Source organism: Lytechinus pictus, chromosome 17, assembly GCF_037042905.1.
Source record: "Lytechinus pictus isolate F3 Inbred chromosome 17, Lp3.0, whole genome shotgun sequence".
Classification (NCBI taxonomy): domain Eukaryota; kingdom Metazoa; phylum Echinodermata; class Echinoidea; order Temnopleuroida; family Toxopneustidae; genus Lytechinus; species Lytechinus pictus.
Window position 1 is genome coordinate 10,246,340 of NC_087261.1, and position 17,091 is coordinate 10,263,430.

At 36.9% G+C, this 17,091-nt stretch overlaps 2 protein-coding genes across 2 annotated transcripts in view; both read left to right on the top strand.

Annotated features, from left to right (window-relative positions):
* The window catches only part of LOC135157239 (serine/threonine-protein kinase Sgk3-like), a 38,774-nt gene that overhangs the window by 15,963 nt on the left and 5,720 nt on the right, over positions 1–17,091 (top strand). The window contains exons 2-4 of the mRNA XM_064112202.1: positions 368–451; positions 5,953–6,101; positions 15,185–15,325. Coding sequence (XP_063968272.1) covers positions 368–451; positions 5,953–6,101; positions 15,185–15,325 — 374 coding nt within the window. The remainder of the gene's footprint in view (positions 1–367; positions 452–5,952; positions 6,102–15,184; positions 15,326–17,091) is intronic.
* Positions 369–17,091, top strand: part of LOC129280339 (serine/threonine-protein kinase Sgk1-like) — a 36,073-nt gene continuing 19,350 nt past the window's right edge. Inside the window, exons 1-3 of the mRNA XM_054916371.2 lie at positions 369–451; positions 5,953–6,101; positions 15,185–15,325. The gene's annotated coding sequence lies outside the window, so the exon portion shown is untranslated. The remainder of the gene's footprint in view (positions 452–5,952; positions 6,102–15,184; positions 15,326–17,091) is intronic.

Consider the following 17,091-nt stretch of genomic DNA (forward strand, 5'->3'; position numbering starts at 1 on the left):
TGGGGGGAGGGTGTATTCATTTTCTTGAAGTAGTATTCGCCACAAACAAAGTTTAAAGCAATAACGCATCCTTTTCCAATACCCAGTTGCAAGTTTCTTATGTAAGATCACGAAAAATACAATACTCTGTGTATGTATATATGGGGTAACAAGTTAAAATACACTGAGGTAAATAATATCCCCCCCCCCTTTACGAAGTGCTAGGGGAATGCCCTTTTTCTCCATAGATGTACAGTACAGGTAACAGTAGTTATTTTTTTAATTGTACATATTAAATACCAAATAAAAAAAAAACGCTCATAAATATCAATGGAAGAAAATATCTGCTACTTTATATTTTGAATGTCTCATTTTCTTGTTGTTACAGGTGTACAAAGTGGTGGTGGTTGCTGCGGGGAAGACTTGGTTTATCTTCAGAAGATACAATGAATTCCACAAACTCTATGAAATAGTAAGTACCCGTCCCAGAAACGGTCTTCATTTTGAATTAATAAATTTTGATTGGGATGGTGAATATATGAGGACTAATTTGATCAGCTTTTATTCTTCAATCTGCATGTACACTCTAAAAAACATAGAAGTTTGAAAGGATGGAAAAGGGCCGGGGAGTGACGGTGTTTTCAACTTTATTAAAAACTCTTTCACTCCGCGGCCCTTTTGAAGGGTGATTTACCCCTATCCACCCTCCATTTTTTCTAGAGTGTAGCAACACAATTTTTTATTGGTCCTAAATAATGAACCATCTATCAATAAATTTCAAACATGAAATTCTTAAAGGGTGGATTTTGAAAGGTGATTTTACAGATCTAACCATAGCTATCAAAAATTGATTGAACACAAGATATCTCATTTGTGATTCTATAATATCCTTTTAAGTCTGCTTCAAGTTCGGACGGTGAACACTGGAACTTGACCTAGACTTCTTTGGTCAAATGCGCTGCATGATGCACAGTGGGTGGGATTGGAATGAAGAAGAAAGTAAACTGATGAAAAATCACTTGAATGCTTCTCTTGTTGTTACCATAGACACCGTTCTCATTACAATCCTAAAATGAGTTTAGTGGAAACCGGTTCAGGAAACCAGTTTGGAAGATCCCTTTGTTAGGGTTCCCATTTGATGACCCATATTAAGTGGTTTTCAAAACTCACTTCACGTAAAGCAGTCTTGTTGCTACTGGAACGCTATCGGTGGGGTGACGCGTTTCACGCAAAATTTGAAACCGCAGTGTAAGCATTCTACATACAGTGTGTGGAGTAGGCGAGTAGCGCGCTCAAAATGTGCGAAGATCGCTTCCCAAAGAACGGTTTTATCCTCACTTACACTCAAACCAGTTTAAGAAGGCAAAGCGATCTTGAAAATTGCATGTACATCGCGAGGTGGTTTTCTGAACCGGTTTTAAAGATCGCTCCCAAGACCGCTTCGACCGTTCTCATTACACGTTATATATAGTTTCCACTAAACTAGTTTCCAGCAAACAAGTTTTAGGATGGTAATGAGAACGGGATCTTAGACTGCGTATGAAAATCTGAGCATTTCCATGACATTCAAGAGATCATGATCTGACGTATACGAAGTCCTACTGTTTGGAAATATTGAAGTTTTGAAGTGCAAATATTTTGCAAAATCTGTTGATGCATTTGATTGTGAATCAACATTGCAGATACATGTAAGATGAATTATTCAAGGAGTCCGGATGATGTACAGTACTTGTACATTTTTACGTTCATGTATTATTTTCAAACATTATTCAACATGACAGTAGAATATGTACACAATGAAAGGAGCATGTATTACCTACATGTACATAGATTCAGGGGATGTGGGGCTTTTTGGGGTTCAAAAAATCTGTGAAGTACATGTATATCCGGGGGGGGGGGGGGGGACTTCCATTGACGAGTGGATACCATGCACGACCATGGGGTCTTGAAAAGCACCCTAAACACGTATTTTCCATATTCTGAAAAATCACCCCTTAACAAGTATTGGCGTGTGAAACCCCAACCTTAACAAGTATTGGAAACAGAACGATACTCTTGGCAAGTATTCCCTGAATTGAACCCCTAAACAAGTACAGCGATATTTCAATTGTTATGTCACGGACGACGTTGTTCGTCGGTTTTACCTTTACCTACATCATTGGGTTTAGTACAGCCCCACCTCCCCACACCTCGCGCAAATTGTACTCTAAACACATAATGTTGACTCTTGGGGCAAAAAGTACATCCTTTATAAAACATTTTAGTCTTAATTTTTTATACCCTCGCAAATTTGACCCTAAACACGTAGCTTTCGTAGCGAAAATAGATACCCTTTTTTCATTATTTTTGTGTTTTTGACACCCTTATTATGGTACGTACGTAACATGCCCTATCTTGAAAAAGAAAAGACATCCTTCTACGTATTTTTGGGTCACGCATGGTATCCACTCATCAATGTAAGTGCCCCCCCCCCCTCGGGGAAGTTTACGCTTTTCCAAGTGCAGTTCATGAAAGCAAATTTTGTCCCAAGAATGGTGCTCTTCAGATAATCTGCAGTTGTCTGAAAGGTTCGATCGTGTGCACACCCATCCCAACCTTTGGTCTAAGAAAACAAATGAAGAAACTGTACCCTAAATCTTTGACCTCAATAGGCATTATTTATAGCAAGCTTATTGTGTAACACACTTAGTGTAAACTTTGAAACTATATAGGTTTAAAAAAGAATTCTGGATTAAAAGTAAATACAACACTGCTGAACTGTATGCTGTTTTTCCTACCAGATTCAATGTAATCTCATCAATTATTAAAAAACAAACATGTACGACATTATTTCACTTTTGGAGCCGTTTAACACCGAAAGCATATTAGAATATGTCTAGAGAGAGAGGGAGAGAAATTGAGGGATACATTGTCCTGTAGGACTTGTAAATAGTTTATTATGCTTTGATTTCTTTAAAAAATACATTAAAGATCAAGAAAATTTAAGAAAATTTTACGAAACTCGGAGTGTTGAATTATAGGCAGATCTGAAACTCAAAATTTTATAGGCAGATCTGATAACTCAAAATTTTCGGGTAATTTCAGTGTTGGCCATGCATGATGACATTGATGATGAAATATTTTCTGACCCATCCATGTAAAAGCATATACCCATCAATCCAACAGCATTGGTCAGCGATCACCGATAAAAAGGATTTCAAAATGCAAAATGGACAAAATTCACTATTTTGTATACCGGTATGTTTTTTTAAAGGGCTACAAGCGGCCATGAAAACGGATTAAAATACTCGTACATGTAGGTACAAAACATCATGTTGCTCACTCAAACTTTCTTATGAAACACTTTGAGGCGCCTAGCTGATACCTCTTTCCATCATGGTCAGGATTCTTTGATTCTGGCAGTCCAAAAAAATCATTTAGGCATGCCAAAATTCAAGCCTTTTCCTCTGCCTGTATTTTGGCTGGCCAAAACCTCAACGCTGTCAAAAATTGAACTGTCTGTTTAAAACTATGTTTCCCAGCAAAGTTTTATAGAATATCCCTTGTGAGATATCAAACACCTCATTGCACAGCCCATACTTTGATGCCTGATCGAGGATCCTCCTTTTTTTTCTTCTTTTTTTGCTTTTATGAACCAGCCGATATTAAAGTTAAAAACTATTCATCAAAGAGTAGGTGTTCACCCGGTGTATTGCACCTGCCGGTCCTGGCAAAATTCAGGTCCAGTCAATCTTGACGTTCATACATTATGCCATAGTGTAATAATCAATATAATGATTGTGGGCATTAACGGAAAGACAAGACAAGACAAAAAAACTTTAAATATCTGTTGTCCTATTTATTATGTTTTAAAAATTCATACATTATAATGAAGAAAGGCAAAATTTGATTTTGAAAATTCCTTGGACTTCTTTTTTGAGCTCACCAACCAAAGTTTCCTATATTCCTATGGGAATTTTAGGGGCTCTTTTTCTGTTTTTCAGGGTCATTGTGGACATTTCAGGCACGAATTAACGGAGAGATAATCATGAAGTACTGTACATAATTGAGCAGGTTACAACTGTATCTGATTATGGAGTATCTTTAATGGATATTACCAATAACTACTGTATGTGAAGCAATAAAAGATTATTCAAAATTTGTTCCTTTTTTGTGTTCTTGCACAAGCATGGGTAGTCTGCAGGCACAGACCCTGACTGAAACTTTGATCAGCAAGTGTGTCTCCACGCAAAGACTAGCACATAAAAAACTTGCGATAGGGCCTTCAGTACACAAGGCATGAATAGGCTGCACATTCAGACCCATTAGGCTGCACATTCAGACTCGAGCGAAGGGTTTGCACAGCAGACTAGGTATAACTAGTAATTGGCCAGTTCGGATGACCGTTGCCCAATAATGGTACTTGGTGAAAAATATGAAATTTCCTGAAAAGAAAACCTCAAAACTTCTCCATGTCCACTGTTAATCTGTGAGCTATATTTAATGACGGTGTACTGGGAATTTCACAAGCCAATTTAAATCACTTCTCCTATCATATTGCTTTGTCCATCCAAAATTAGACATTTTTAGTAGCTTAACTGGGATTTATCAGAGGATGTGGCTATAGTATAATGTCACATATATGTGCAAAGACCTTTTCTTAGGATTTAGAATTATATTTAGCAATTTAGTACTTCCATGAAAAATGTATCCTGATATTATTGGAGGAAAGGTCAGGCAAAGTTTGAGCAAAATACTGAATCTTTTGATCGGCTTTTCTATCATTTCCCACATTTGGAATGGCAGACAGCTCTTACATGTATGCGTGGGTCTAGTATTATAAATGTCACATGAACATAAAAGTTTACATATACATGTAGGGAACATCTTATACTTCATACATTTGATCAAAAACTTTACGATACATGATTATCCTACAATCTGTTGTCCTTTTTTTTCATATTAAAATAAATGTCATTGGACTTTCCTTTAGACCTAGATACAGCCAGTTTCAAGATAATATACCCTTCTTGCAAGTGATAATCCAACTTCAACAATTCAGAATTTCAGAAAAATTGTTTTGTGTCTGCCTTTTGTTACACTATGCACGTGTGCCACCACATGTGTGCTAAATAAAGTTTTGTAGTTCATGCTGGTACAATGAGAAAAAAAAAACATGAAAGGATATATTCCAAACTTTACTTAAACTTCTCAGGAACTAATAAATCAAGCGTTTCATAAGAACTGACAGTGGTCTATTGAGTATTTCCATACATTTGTAAGAAAAGAATCGGTTCCGCTGCCATTTCTATGGGTCTCCGCTGATTCAGCACGTTTTTATTCTAATCGGAGTGATCAAGCATTTATGGTCTATCCATAACATACTTCTTTTTCTTTTCCAAATAGAGGTTTACCTGTCTGTATTTGCATGTTAACATGAATAACCACAATTGTTTACAAATCAAAGTTTTGTTTGTTGTTTGAGGCAAGTTAGAGTTGCCAAGTCTCATTTTTGCCATAAAGACTCCTTCAGATTTAATGATTTTATTTTGGAAGTTTTTTTATACTTCTGTGTCTTCCTGAATTTTATCTTTTTCTTGTTTGAAGTCAAGTGGATTCTGTGTACAAAAAACAATTTACTTTGCATCAATTTTTGTGCGTGAATTGCTAAATCTAGTGATTTGATGCACTAGAATAGAATGCAATCTTTAGTCCATCCAAGGTGTCTTTATCTAAAAAAAAGCCAACCAACTACATTTACAACATTTTAAAGCTTCATACATAATGGAACAAAGTGTCTTACTTTAAATTATGGGAAAGACAGAAACAGAGACTACATAAAAGCCACCAAGGATAGTATATGAAATATAGAACTGCATTATTCAATTAAATATCTTCTCTTTCTTTTTGTTCTTTCCTCTTTCCCTCTCACCCCTCCCTTCCCTCCTCTGAATTTTTTCTCATCCCATTACCGGTATTCATCCAATTATACAGTTAAAGAAGAAATTCCCTGGTGCAGACCTCAAGCTGCCGGGTAAGAAACTCTTCGGGAACAACTTTGACCCAGAATTCATCCGGCAGAGAAGAGAAGGCCTCCATGACTTCATCCAGAAGATCATTAACAATCAACAGATTTTACAACAGTGAGTAAACTTTACTTTTCTGTCAACCTGAATTTCAACCTCCACTGTCTCCTTCCGTTTTTCTTCTCTCTCATTTTGCTCTCCTGGGTCCCGTAACACAAAGTTTATCAATTGATCGTGCGCTTGATTTTCATGATTAATTATACAATGTACATTGTAATCAATGCAATTAACTGTAAACGTTCCACGATGATTGCTAAAGCTTTGTGTTACAGGCCCCTGGTTTCCCCATCTCATGCATGTCTCTGAGTATTCCATCTACCTGTATACCTCTCCCTCTGTCTCCTCCTCTCCCTCTCTGTCTCCTCTTCCTCTCTGTTTCCTCTTCCTCTCTGTCTCCTCTCCCTCTCTCTCTCTCCATGCTTCCAGTGTTCCCTTTCATACAAACCTTCCCTGGCTCTTATTTAATCTCCTCCACCTCCATTTTCTCTCCCTTTTCACTCCCATCTCATCTCCCCCTCCCCCCCCCTCTTCCACTTCTGGCTCTTTCCCATCCCCGCCAACTCTTGCACCCCTCATCCCCACCTCTCCCCCTTCTCCCCCTGTTTACCCTTCACCGTCCCCTTCCCTCCCCTCAGTCTCATCTCTACGACTCTCCCCCTCTTCTTCTTCCCCTCCTTTATAAACCCTTTCCCTCTTATCACCTCTCCCTCCCCTCTCTTCTCCATCACCCTCCTCTTACCATTCTTCTTCTTTAATATTTCGTTCCTCCTCACCCTCCTTGTCCCTCATCTATCACCTGTCCTTCGCTTCCCCTCCATCTTCACATCCCTTTAGTCTCCATCTTCACATCCCTTTAGTCTCCATCTCCAATCCTTCTTCTCATTTTCCAACCTTCCATTTTTCTTACTTTTCTTTTCTGCCATTCTTCCTTCTATTCTCATCTAACTGTATACTGAAGATCTCACTCAAAAACTGAAATGGGTATTAATCCTCTTCCTCCCTTTTTCCCACTCCCTTTATCTGCGTCTCTTTCTACACCTTTCCTCCTCCTCTTCCTCATCATCCTCTTTGACACCACCTCCTTTCATCTCACATAATGTCATTATTTACATATCCAACAAACATGATCTCAGTCATTAGTATGCAGACTGGTGTTCAAAATTTTCCTGCTTCTGCCACCCCCTCTAGCTCTGTTCCCCCTCACCCCTCACACCTACACAACACACCCATTCTCAAACTCCCACACAATTGCAATTGAGAGTACGGCCGGCCCAGTGATGTGGTTTGTAAATATAGACATTGTGAAATTTGTATTTGATTTAAAGGAAGGTTTGGGGCAAGGTGACATTTGCTGAGCTTCAAGCCGCCTGCTTTCACCCCCCCCCCTCCCCCATAACTTGTAGGTAACCTTTCATTTTCTAATCTCCATCTAACTTTATTAGGACTGTACATGTATGTTGTTTAAAGGACAAGTCCACCCCAACAAAAAGTTTATTTGAATAAAAAGAGAAAAATCCAACAAGCATAACACTGAAAATTTTATCAAAATCGGATGTAAAATAAGAAAGCTATGACATTTTAAAGTTCTGCTTAATTTCTCAAAAATTAACAGTTATATCCACATCCCAGTCGGTATGCAAATGAGGGAACTGATGACATCACTCACTCACTATTTCTTTTGTATTTTATTATATGAAATATGAAATATTCTAATTTTCTCCTCATTGTCCAGTGAAACAAAGTTTTATTTCTCCCTGAACATGTTGAATTACCGTTGCTTAACATTTTATGGTTCAGTCAAGTTGGTCCTCATTGTCAAATCTGCAAAAAATTATATAATGTATAATTCGAACAATAAAAAACAAAAGAAATAGTGAGTGAGGGACATCATCGATTCTCTCATTTGCATGTAACTATATTGTGCATATAACTATTTTGTGAAAATAAGCGAAACTTTAAAATGTCATAACTTTCTTATTTTACATCCGATTTTGATGAAATTTTCAACATAATGCTTGTCTGATTTTTCTCTATTGATTCAAATCAACATTTTTCTGAGGTGGACTTGACCTTTAATTAGCTACAATTCTAATTACATACTTATTTCTAACTTTAATCAAAGATACTGTCCATTTAACCAGAACCAGACCATCATTTTTGGCCAGTCTTTCAAAAATTTGCAACAGTTTCTACAAAATCTGTATAAAAAAAAAATTCATACAGATTAATTTTGATAATCCTTGGGCAATTCATGAAAATCAAAGAAAAAAAAGAAAAAACCTTTTAAACGAATTCTCATTATGGACCTTAGGGTCCATATTTTCTAGGTCAACCCTAAGTGGCTTTTACAATGTGTCAACTTTCCATGCCATTGTTACCCCCTTTCATTTAATTAGATTACATATTCACAGGCATATTGCCAAATAATCATTAAAAAGGGATGCACGAGGCCTTTCACGTTATCGCTCTCCTCTGAGACTCAACCATGTTGAGATATGAAAAAAATCATATACTACACATAGAATGGTAGTTTTTTTATTTTTATTTGTATGCTGGGTCAAAACTATAGATCACATATTGAAACTAGGATCAAGGCAACATTTCATGATGTAACTCGATAATGAATCGCATTTGTACATGTGTGTGTGTCCGAAATATTATTGTGAGCACACTGAATGTGCTAAACTGGGTACATACGATGCGTACATGTAGCATGAGCTCACTCATTTTGAATGAGGGCCGATGGCGACCGTAACATTTGGGACAACTCAGTAATCTATACATTAGTGTCTTCCGCAGCCTGTAGTATAGGATGCTTGTACATGTATAGCATTATCATCCGCCTCTATGCTCTTGTCAGGTCGCGGAAAAGGAGGAAAGGGCCTTGGAAAGGGTGGTGCGCCAAGCATCTTCGCAAGGTTCTAGGAGACAACATCTAGGGTATCACATTTTTGCATAGCATTAGCATCTAACGTCTCTAAATGTGCTTACAAAGGAACCTTGGATATTCTTTTTTTTTTTTTACAGCACAAGCATTTCAAGGAATAAATTCCTACCAGGGCAGGTACCCAAATGCCTCACCTGGGTTGGCCGCAGCACAGTTTGGATCAATTTCTTGCTGAGGGAAATTACGCCATGGCTAGGATTTGAACACACAAGTGTTCTGTGGAAATTTAAAAAGGATGTTTCATCATTTTGGTCTTTGAACACGCTTGATTTGTTTCATGAAGCTTGTAGCAAAAACAATGATGTCTCTTCTCAAGGGCCCAATCGTTTTATAAATGAATTTTGAGTTGGCATAAAACGGCTTTTGAAAAGTGTATATTATTATCATGGACAGCAACAGGTACTTCCTTCTCTATACAGAGTGCCACATATACCTATTTCACTCTGAACATCTTGATGATTTGAGGGTGATTCAGAGGTTATCCTTTTTACATTTCACAGTGCATTTTCACCTTGCAGGCTTAGCACTTTCCCATCTACATGTAGATTCCAAATTGTGACCAGTAAAACCAGACCACGGTCCCGTAACACAAAGGTTAGCAATTGATCGTACGCTTGATTTTCATGATCGATTGTACATTGTAGTCAATGGAATCAATCGTAGAAAAACGTTCTACGATCATTGCTAAGTTTTGTGTTACAGGCCCCTGATGTATGCATTTCGTGTCATAATTGTTGCTCATTAATTCTAGGCTTTGGGCTTTAATCTTGATTTACTTATTTAATGCAGTTTACATTTTAATAGGACTGATAATATGATATGTTTTGAAACTAAGAAGTTTAAGTGCAATTTCTCAGATGTGGCAATAAAATGTCCTTTAATGTGACTGTGCACACTAGAAATCTGTATGTAGTTCTTTGTGTAAACTTAGCTGTACATTATTGTGAGATAACTACATGTACTAAGTACATGTAGATCTCTGTAGTGGGAGGAACACTGAGAAGATAAATCCTTTCTTTTCCAAAACTTAATTAGACCTTTATTGAAGAAAAATTGAAATAAATCTCTTGCTCTAATTTAATGGCTTGCTTCGGTAATATTGTGTAGGCTTGAATGCCACATTAACATAATGTTGCGAATCTTGGGAAAGGTCACAAGGGTTCTTAATAATAGAACGCATGATCTTTTTCAATCTCCTCTCTCGGTTTATACTTAAGATGTGGGCAGATTCTAAAGCATAGGTAACACCGCCCCCATAGTCAACGAATAATGTTAACCCGAAACATGAGGTGACATTGAACTAAAAAGGGGAGGTTTACCCCGACAAAAAGTTTATTGCAAAACCATAGTAAAAAATAATTGAAAAAAAATTTGGTGAAGGTTTGAGGAAAATCAATCAAAATTGTATAAAAAGTTTAATATTAGAATCTATTTTTTATTTGTGAAGCCATTTGCGAATAGCTTCCCCATTTTAGATTTATCGTGAAGTAAAAAAAAAAAATCAATGAAATGTCATTTAATGAGCCTAATATTTTTTGAAGGGGCCAAACATCACGTATTGGGCCAAACTTCTTAAAAGCTGTGAGTTGGCAAAGCAAGCAAGCAAAAATTCTGACCTCTTTATTGCAAAAGTCTAATTTTTATGCTAGATTTTGCCATAATATTCAAAAGGTGATACAAAATTATTTTACCCATTTTCATACTCATCTTCTTTTTCTCCCTTTTTTTTTTGGGAGTCCATAGCCCACAAGCTCCCCCATCTGTTCACGAGGGATTCAAGAGCAGTAATAAATTTGATTAAATGCACCCCAGACTGACTGCCTTCTAAAATTGCATTGTTGTGTTGGTGCAAGAATGCCCTTAACACCACACCTTCACATTTTACTATAAAGGGCACTCTTGCACCGACACAACAAAATTCAACTTGCAATACATAAAGTTATTTTTTAGTAACTCAACTTTGTTTTACTTGATCTGCCTTAAAGCCACACAAATCAATATTCTTCATGAAAGTACAATATACTCCTTGTCCTTTTTTCAATGATGACCATTTTATTTTGGACAATACACTGTGTGAGTGGAATATGCTTCTGTCTCAAATATCCTGGTAGTTACTTGCAGAAAATAGATTTTATTTGTGTACGTAAATATGTGTGCTCACATGTTAATGCACAAATTTGATTTTCGCTTTATATAACAAGCATCATGCAAACTTTCATTCATAATATTAAGATGTTGATAAAGAAGAATGCTTCTTTATTTTCCCTATTTTCTGTCATAACAATTGTGTAAGATTAACTTTAGAACAAGTTTCGTTGGATTCCCATTTGATAGCACTTTTTATACTAGTAGTTCACAATTTTTTTTAAAGTCTTGGCTGGGGTCGGACCCATGAACCACTGAGCCATGTCTGGTTTGTTTTTATGATTTTGATTCTTATCTTTTTTCTCTCTTTTAAAGGTCAAGTCCACCCCCAAAAAATGTTGATTTGAACAAATAGAGAAAAACTAAACTAGCTGAAAATTTCATCAAAATCGGATGTAAAATAAGAGTTATGATCTTTTAAAGTTTCGCTTATTTTCCACAAAGCAGTGATATGCACAATTCAGTGACATGCAAATGAGACAGTCCATGATGTCCTTCACTCACTATTTCTTTTGTTTTTGTTTGACTTATACATGCTAATTCCACAGGTTCAGGGAGGAATTAATTGTTGTTTCACTTGACAATGAGGAGAAAATTAGAATATTTCATATAATAAAATACAAAAGAAATAGTGAGTGGATAACATCATCAGTCTCCTCATTTGCATACTGACCAGGATGTGCATATGAATGTTTTGTGAAATTAAGCAAAACTTTAAAATGTCATAATTTTCTTATTTTCCAACCGATTTTGATGAAATTTTCAGTGTTATGCTTGTTGGATTTTTCTCTTTGTATTTGAATAAACTTGTTGTTGGGGTGGACTTGTCCTTCAACCACATGAAACATCAGGAATAGTGCTTATCTTAGGAAAGGTTTTGAACTGCCCTTTGTCAAAAAAATGTCTTAATTTCATGATCACCATGGAACTCCTTGAGCTAGTCTTGTCTCAGAACCCATCTTCTTGATTGAAGTGACAATAATGGTCGGTGCTTTACAGACTGCACACCCAGCAACTTTCGTTTAAAATTGAGTTTAATAGCTTTACTTAGAAGTCATTACCACATCTAATTTGACATTTCTGTGGTTTCCTTGGTAACCTAGCAATAAATAAGAAAAAAAAACACTACCCTAAGCTCAAGAAATCAGATTTTACTGTATTTGTTAAGCCAATTTAACCAATTTGATAAATAACACTGCTTAGTGTTTTTCTGACTCCATACATTGCACCAAGAAAAGGGATTTCCCTTTCTGTAGAGATACATGTATAGGCTTACAAGTTAAAACCTCAAAATCCATTAAAATGTCTCTTGAAATCTGCTTAATCATTTGTTTTTACCAATTTTCTTATTGTATTTTGTCTCCTGCCACATGGAGAGTATGTTTTTTTTCTTTTATTAATAAATGTATTTATCAATAGTGACTGTTTGATTATCTTGAAGATTTAGTCAGACAGAAATCTTGTTGTTTGATGATACAAAATGAAGAATACCTTTGATTGTAATACAAGTACCGGTACCTAAGCCGGCTCAAACAGCTTGGAATTATTCTGCTGAAGATTTGCCCCCTCATCCATTTCTTTATTTCTGGTGAAAGGTTTAGAACTAAATTGTCTCTCAACAAACCTAGCAATTTTTCTTTTAAGTTGAAACTTACAGTTCAAGTTCAAAATATTGTGGCCCGTATTCTGAAGTCAGTTTTAATTTAAACTTAAACACTCCATTAAAGTTGTGGTTTAACTATGGATAGTCAATAGTGGCATAAATCTCTTAACAGTATAATTTCAATGTATCAGTTCATTTTTCTCTCAATTCATTCGTAACTGTTTGCGAAGGATGAATAAGATAGCTTTCTGCAACAATCATGAGGTAGGAAAGAGCTCTGGAAACATAAAGAAACATACAATGCAAGGAAATGTTGACAATTTTGGCTTTCCATAATTTTAACACAGAGTTAAACCATGGTAACCTGACTTCAGAATATAGGCTTACACTGTATGTGTCCACCTTTCAACAGATGTGACATTGCAACAATAGGTGGTTTCGGACCACCTCAAAGTTCATCAGTTCCAGGTATTTTCTGATCGAGAAATTTACCCCGATCAGAAAATACTAGGTAATTTTGGCAGTGTGAAAGCAAATTATGTGTAATCTCCCCGAAAGAAAATACCCACTAAATAGTATGAGAACTTTCCCGGTGATTTTTCCAAGGTCGCAGGTATTTTGGCAATGTGAAAGCAATTTACAGGAACTTTTAGCCTAGCATGTAGTTGGGCGCGGGCGCGGGCGCCGTGGGTGGCTGCTTACATGTAGCTAGCGATTTTGAATCTTGCGCCTATCTGGCTTTATATCAGACCATACTGCGCATACGCGTAACTTCAGGAACTTATCCCGAAGGGTATGTTTCGGGGTGGAGTGAATGTGGGAATAATTAACAGGTATTTTTTAGCCTGAAAAAGTTCTCGTAATTTTACGGGGATTCTTGTGATTGTGGCGGTTTGAAACCACCTAATGATGTAGTTGAGACTGGAATATACATGCGAGCCACAAGGCCGCTGGAGGAACACTTCTCCCATAGAATCAGAGTCGGTCCAAGGCCAAGGCTAAGGCTGCGAAAATGTGGCCTTGAAGCTGGCCTCGATTGAACCCCTGCATTAACTTGTTGAGGTACCAGGGCCCTGTCGAACAAAAGGCGGTTTCAAACCGCCTCGATCACAAGAATCCCTGTTAAATTACGAGAACATTTTTAGGCTAAAAAATACCCATTAATTATTCCTGCATTCACACCGCCCCGAAACATACCCTTCGGGATAAATTTCTGAAGTTAGGAGCATGCGCAGTATGGTCTAATAAGCAGGCAAGGCGCGAGATTCAAAACCACTATCCCAGCAGCCACCCACGGCGCCCGCGCCCAATGACACGCTGGGCTAAAAGTTCCCGTAAATTGCTTTCACATTACCAAAATACCTGGTATTTTCTGATCGGGGTAAATTTCCCGATCAGAGAATACCTGGAACTGACGAACTTCGAGGCGGTCTGAAACTACCTAAAGAGTTACGATCGATCCAATCAAGCTAGACTGTATGGAAATCCATCTATTCCATAATTTTTTCTACAAGAAATTTCCACAATCTCCATAGTAAACAAAAAGAAGCACCCTGAATTTTCAAGAAAACAATGAATGTATGATACATCACATCTTGAAAATATTTTGAACAAACATGCATTTTAGATGTTGATGTTTATGGCTTTCCATATTTGTGGTTGATCGGGTCAATCATAACTCTTTGTAAGACGCAGGGCCCAGATATACACATGTAGTCTACCAAGGTTGTTCAAATTGCAGGCCTGCACGAAGCAGCCGTAATACAGATGGGAATAACACAAACTTGTGAATTTGTTTACTTGTTGTTTTAATAAATCTGCAGCTATAAATCTGGTTGGGTCCCAGTAAACTGATTCTTGAATTCCCCTCAGGCTCGCAGCAATCACTTTTGCCCCCTCCTTCCACATTGCGTGACTCAGTGCATCCTTCATCCTCAACACTTGACTTTGGTTATTCCCTCCATCTTGGAACATCCACCTACTCAAGAGACCTTCTTAAAACGCTCATCATCTCTCCTTAGCAGTGCTTGAGGCAAAGCATTTTTCTTCGCCAATTGGTCTACTGCTTTTCCTAACCAAAGTCTTCATCAAGTCCGCAGTCTTTTCCTTTGATCCATCAACTTGACTCTCGTCTTTCAATCTTAAAAGGGACTTGGGTTCGATTCCAAGCCATGGCTTTATTTTCCTTCAGCAAAATATTTACCCAATATGTGCTGCACTCAACCCAGGTGAGGTGAATGGGTACCGGGTAGGAAGAAATTCCTTGAATGCCCAAGCGCTTGATCAAGGTAGCCATGCAAAAGTCTGGGTAGTAATAACATTATCATGTTAAGCAGGGCCCGTTGGGAGAATAGTTTTTTGAAACCCTGGGTAAAAAAATGGCGTTATTATTATTATTAACTTCAATTTCATTAACAAATTTGCTCTTCCCATCCCTTTTTTCAGTGGCGAGGTCCAGAACTTCTTGTCGCTCGATGACCCAAGGAACAATTCTGACAACAGCGTGACAGACGAGAACAACACAGACTTCTTCAGCGATCCCAATGATCCTAACACTATCTTTCTGGGACCATCGGCCAATCCTTCGTAAGTATTAAAACTTGGTCATCGCCTTTACAGAGCTGCCAACCACCATGTTTTGCAACCAAATTACGGTCTTTTTTTTTTCCTTCATGACTTACAATTTTCAAATAAAAACAGGAAAAAAGTTTGTATTTTATTGAAAATATATTGCATACCCCCAACCCCCCATAGGACTGGATTTTCCTGTAATACAATTTTCAAATAAAAACACAGGAAAAAAGTTTGTATTTTATTGAAAATATATTGTATACCCCCAACCCCCATAGGACTGGATTTTCCTGTAAATTAGTGATATAAAATTCTTTGGTTAGTATGTGTACTCGGTTTTTAGGGGATAAAACAATATGCTGTTTCAGTCATTTGAATGAAGATGCTTTTAAATTTGCCATTTTGTTGTTGTTACAACAATTCTGTCATATCCATTATATTAATATTTATTCACATATGTTTGCGAGCATTGAAAAGGTACATGTAACTTTGCCATTACATTATGATACAAATTTCCTTCATACAATGTTTCTTTCACATTCAACAAGATATTTTATCTTTGCCTTTGTTACTACAGGGGATCCTAAGGTCTGTCTTGGCAGTCATTTAAAATGCCAAGAGGCTGCTAAGCCATACATATTACACATGACATGTCATTGACAGCAATAAGCCAGTCTCCATTAGGGTTTCACGTTAACAAGTATTTGTTTATGATAAGCTCGAGTTTTATCTCTATTTAGATTCAATTATTCAATCCCTGGATAAGGTGTGTTTTTTCTGAAGAGCAAGCTATATGGTATTTAAAAAGCAAGTCATTAAATTTTATAACATATGGTGAGAAATAAAAGTCTGCGAGCACCTGATACAGGGCTATTAAACTCAGCTTGAATGACAAAGTCTGGCCAATTTCCCATTATAAAAGCATGTCGTAACCAGCTTAATTTAGCAAGGAGCTTCCGTGGAGTTTAATTGTACTTTAAAACACATGCAGATTACCTTGCCTTTTGCAGGTTGCATTTATGCAACTGATTTTACAGACCGACCTACAGATTATACTTCATGTGTGTCAAGTTTGAATCCAAATCAATTGTCAATGTTAGACTGATGTTTTATTTGAATGCGATTATCATTCAAGTATGTAATTATTCAAATCATGATTCAACAAATATAAGTAAGAGGATCAATCTTAAAATATTAAAGTAAATGTACTTATATTGTATTTATAATAATGAATGAAGTACATACATATATTTATGGGACCCATTCTTAAACTCGCACATTCTCCAATTCTTTATTGCTGGTATAATGATCATTATACTTTATAGTCTGGTCTGTTAGCGAAATTATGTGGACACGGTGGACAAAAGCATGATTTTTTCTCCAGACCTTTGTTTATGTATAAGAATTAGAAATGGGGTATGCTCCAAAAAATCTGGCTGCAGGAACAGTGAAAAAATGGGTGAAAATGTCAGAATTTATGAGTTTAGATTGGTCTGATATATAGACTAGCGCCAGTGCAAAACTCAATAGCAGTGCATTATTTTGCATTGGTTTAGTTCTTGAATTCAGACCCTTTTTGAACAGATGTTCTGTTTGTCCTCACATCTAAATGCATCAAATATCTGAATGCAGATGCTAAACAAGCCGAAGGGTGGCGGTGGAGGGGGTTGAATGTTGGTGTGTATGTACATATTTTGGTCTTGGGGTAAAGATGTGCAAAACACATTTTTTGCATGTGTTGGAAATTGTGTTGCCATGGTAACAGTGTATTATGGCAAAAA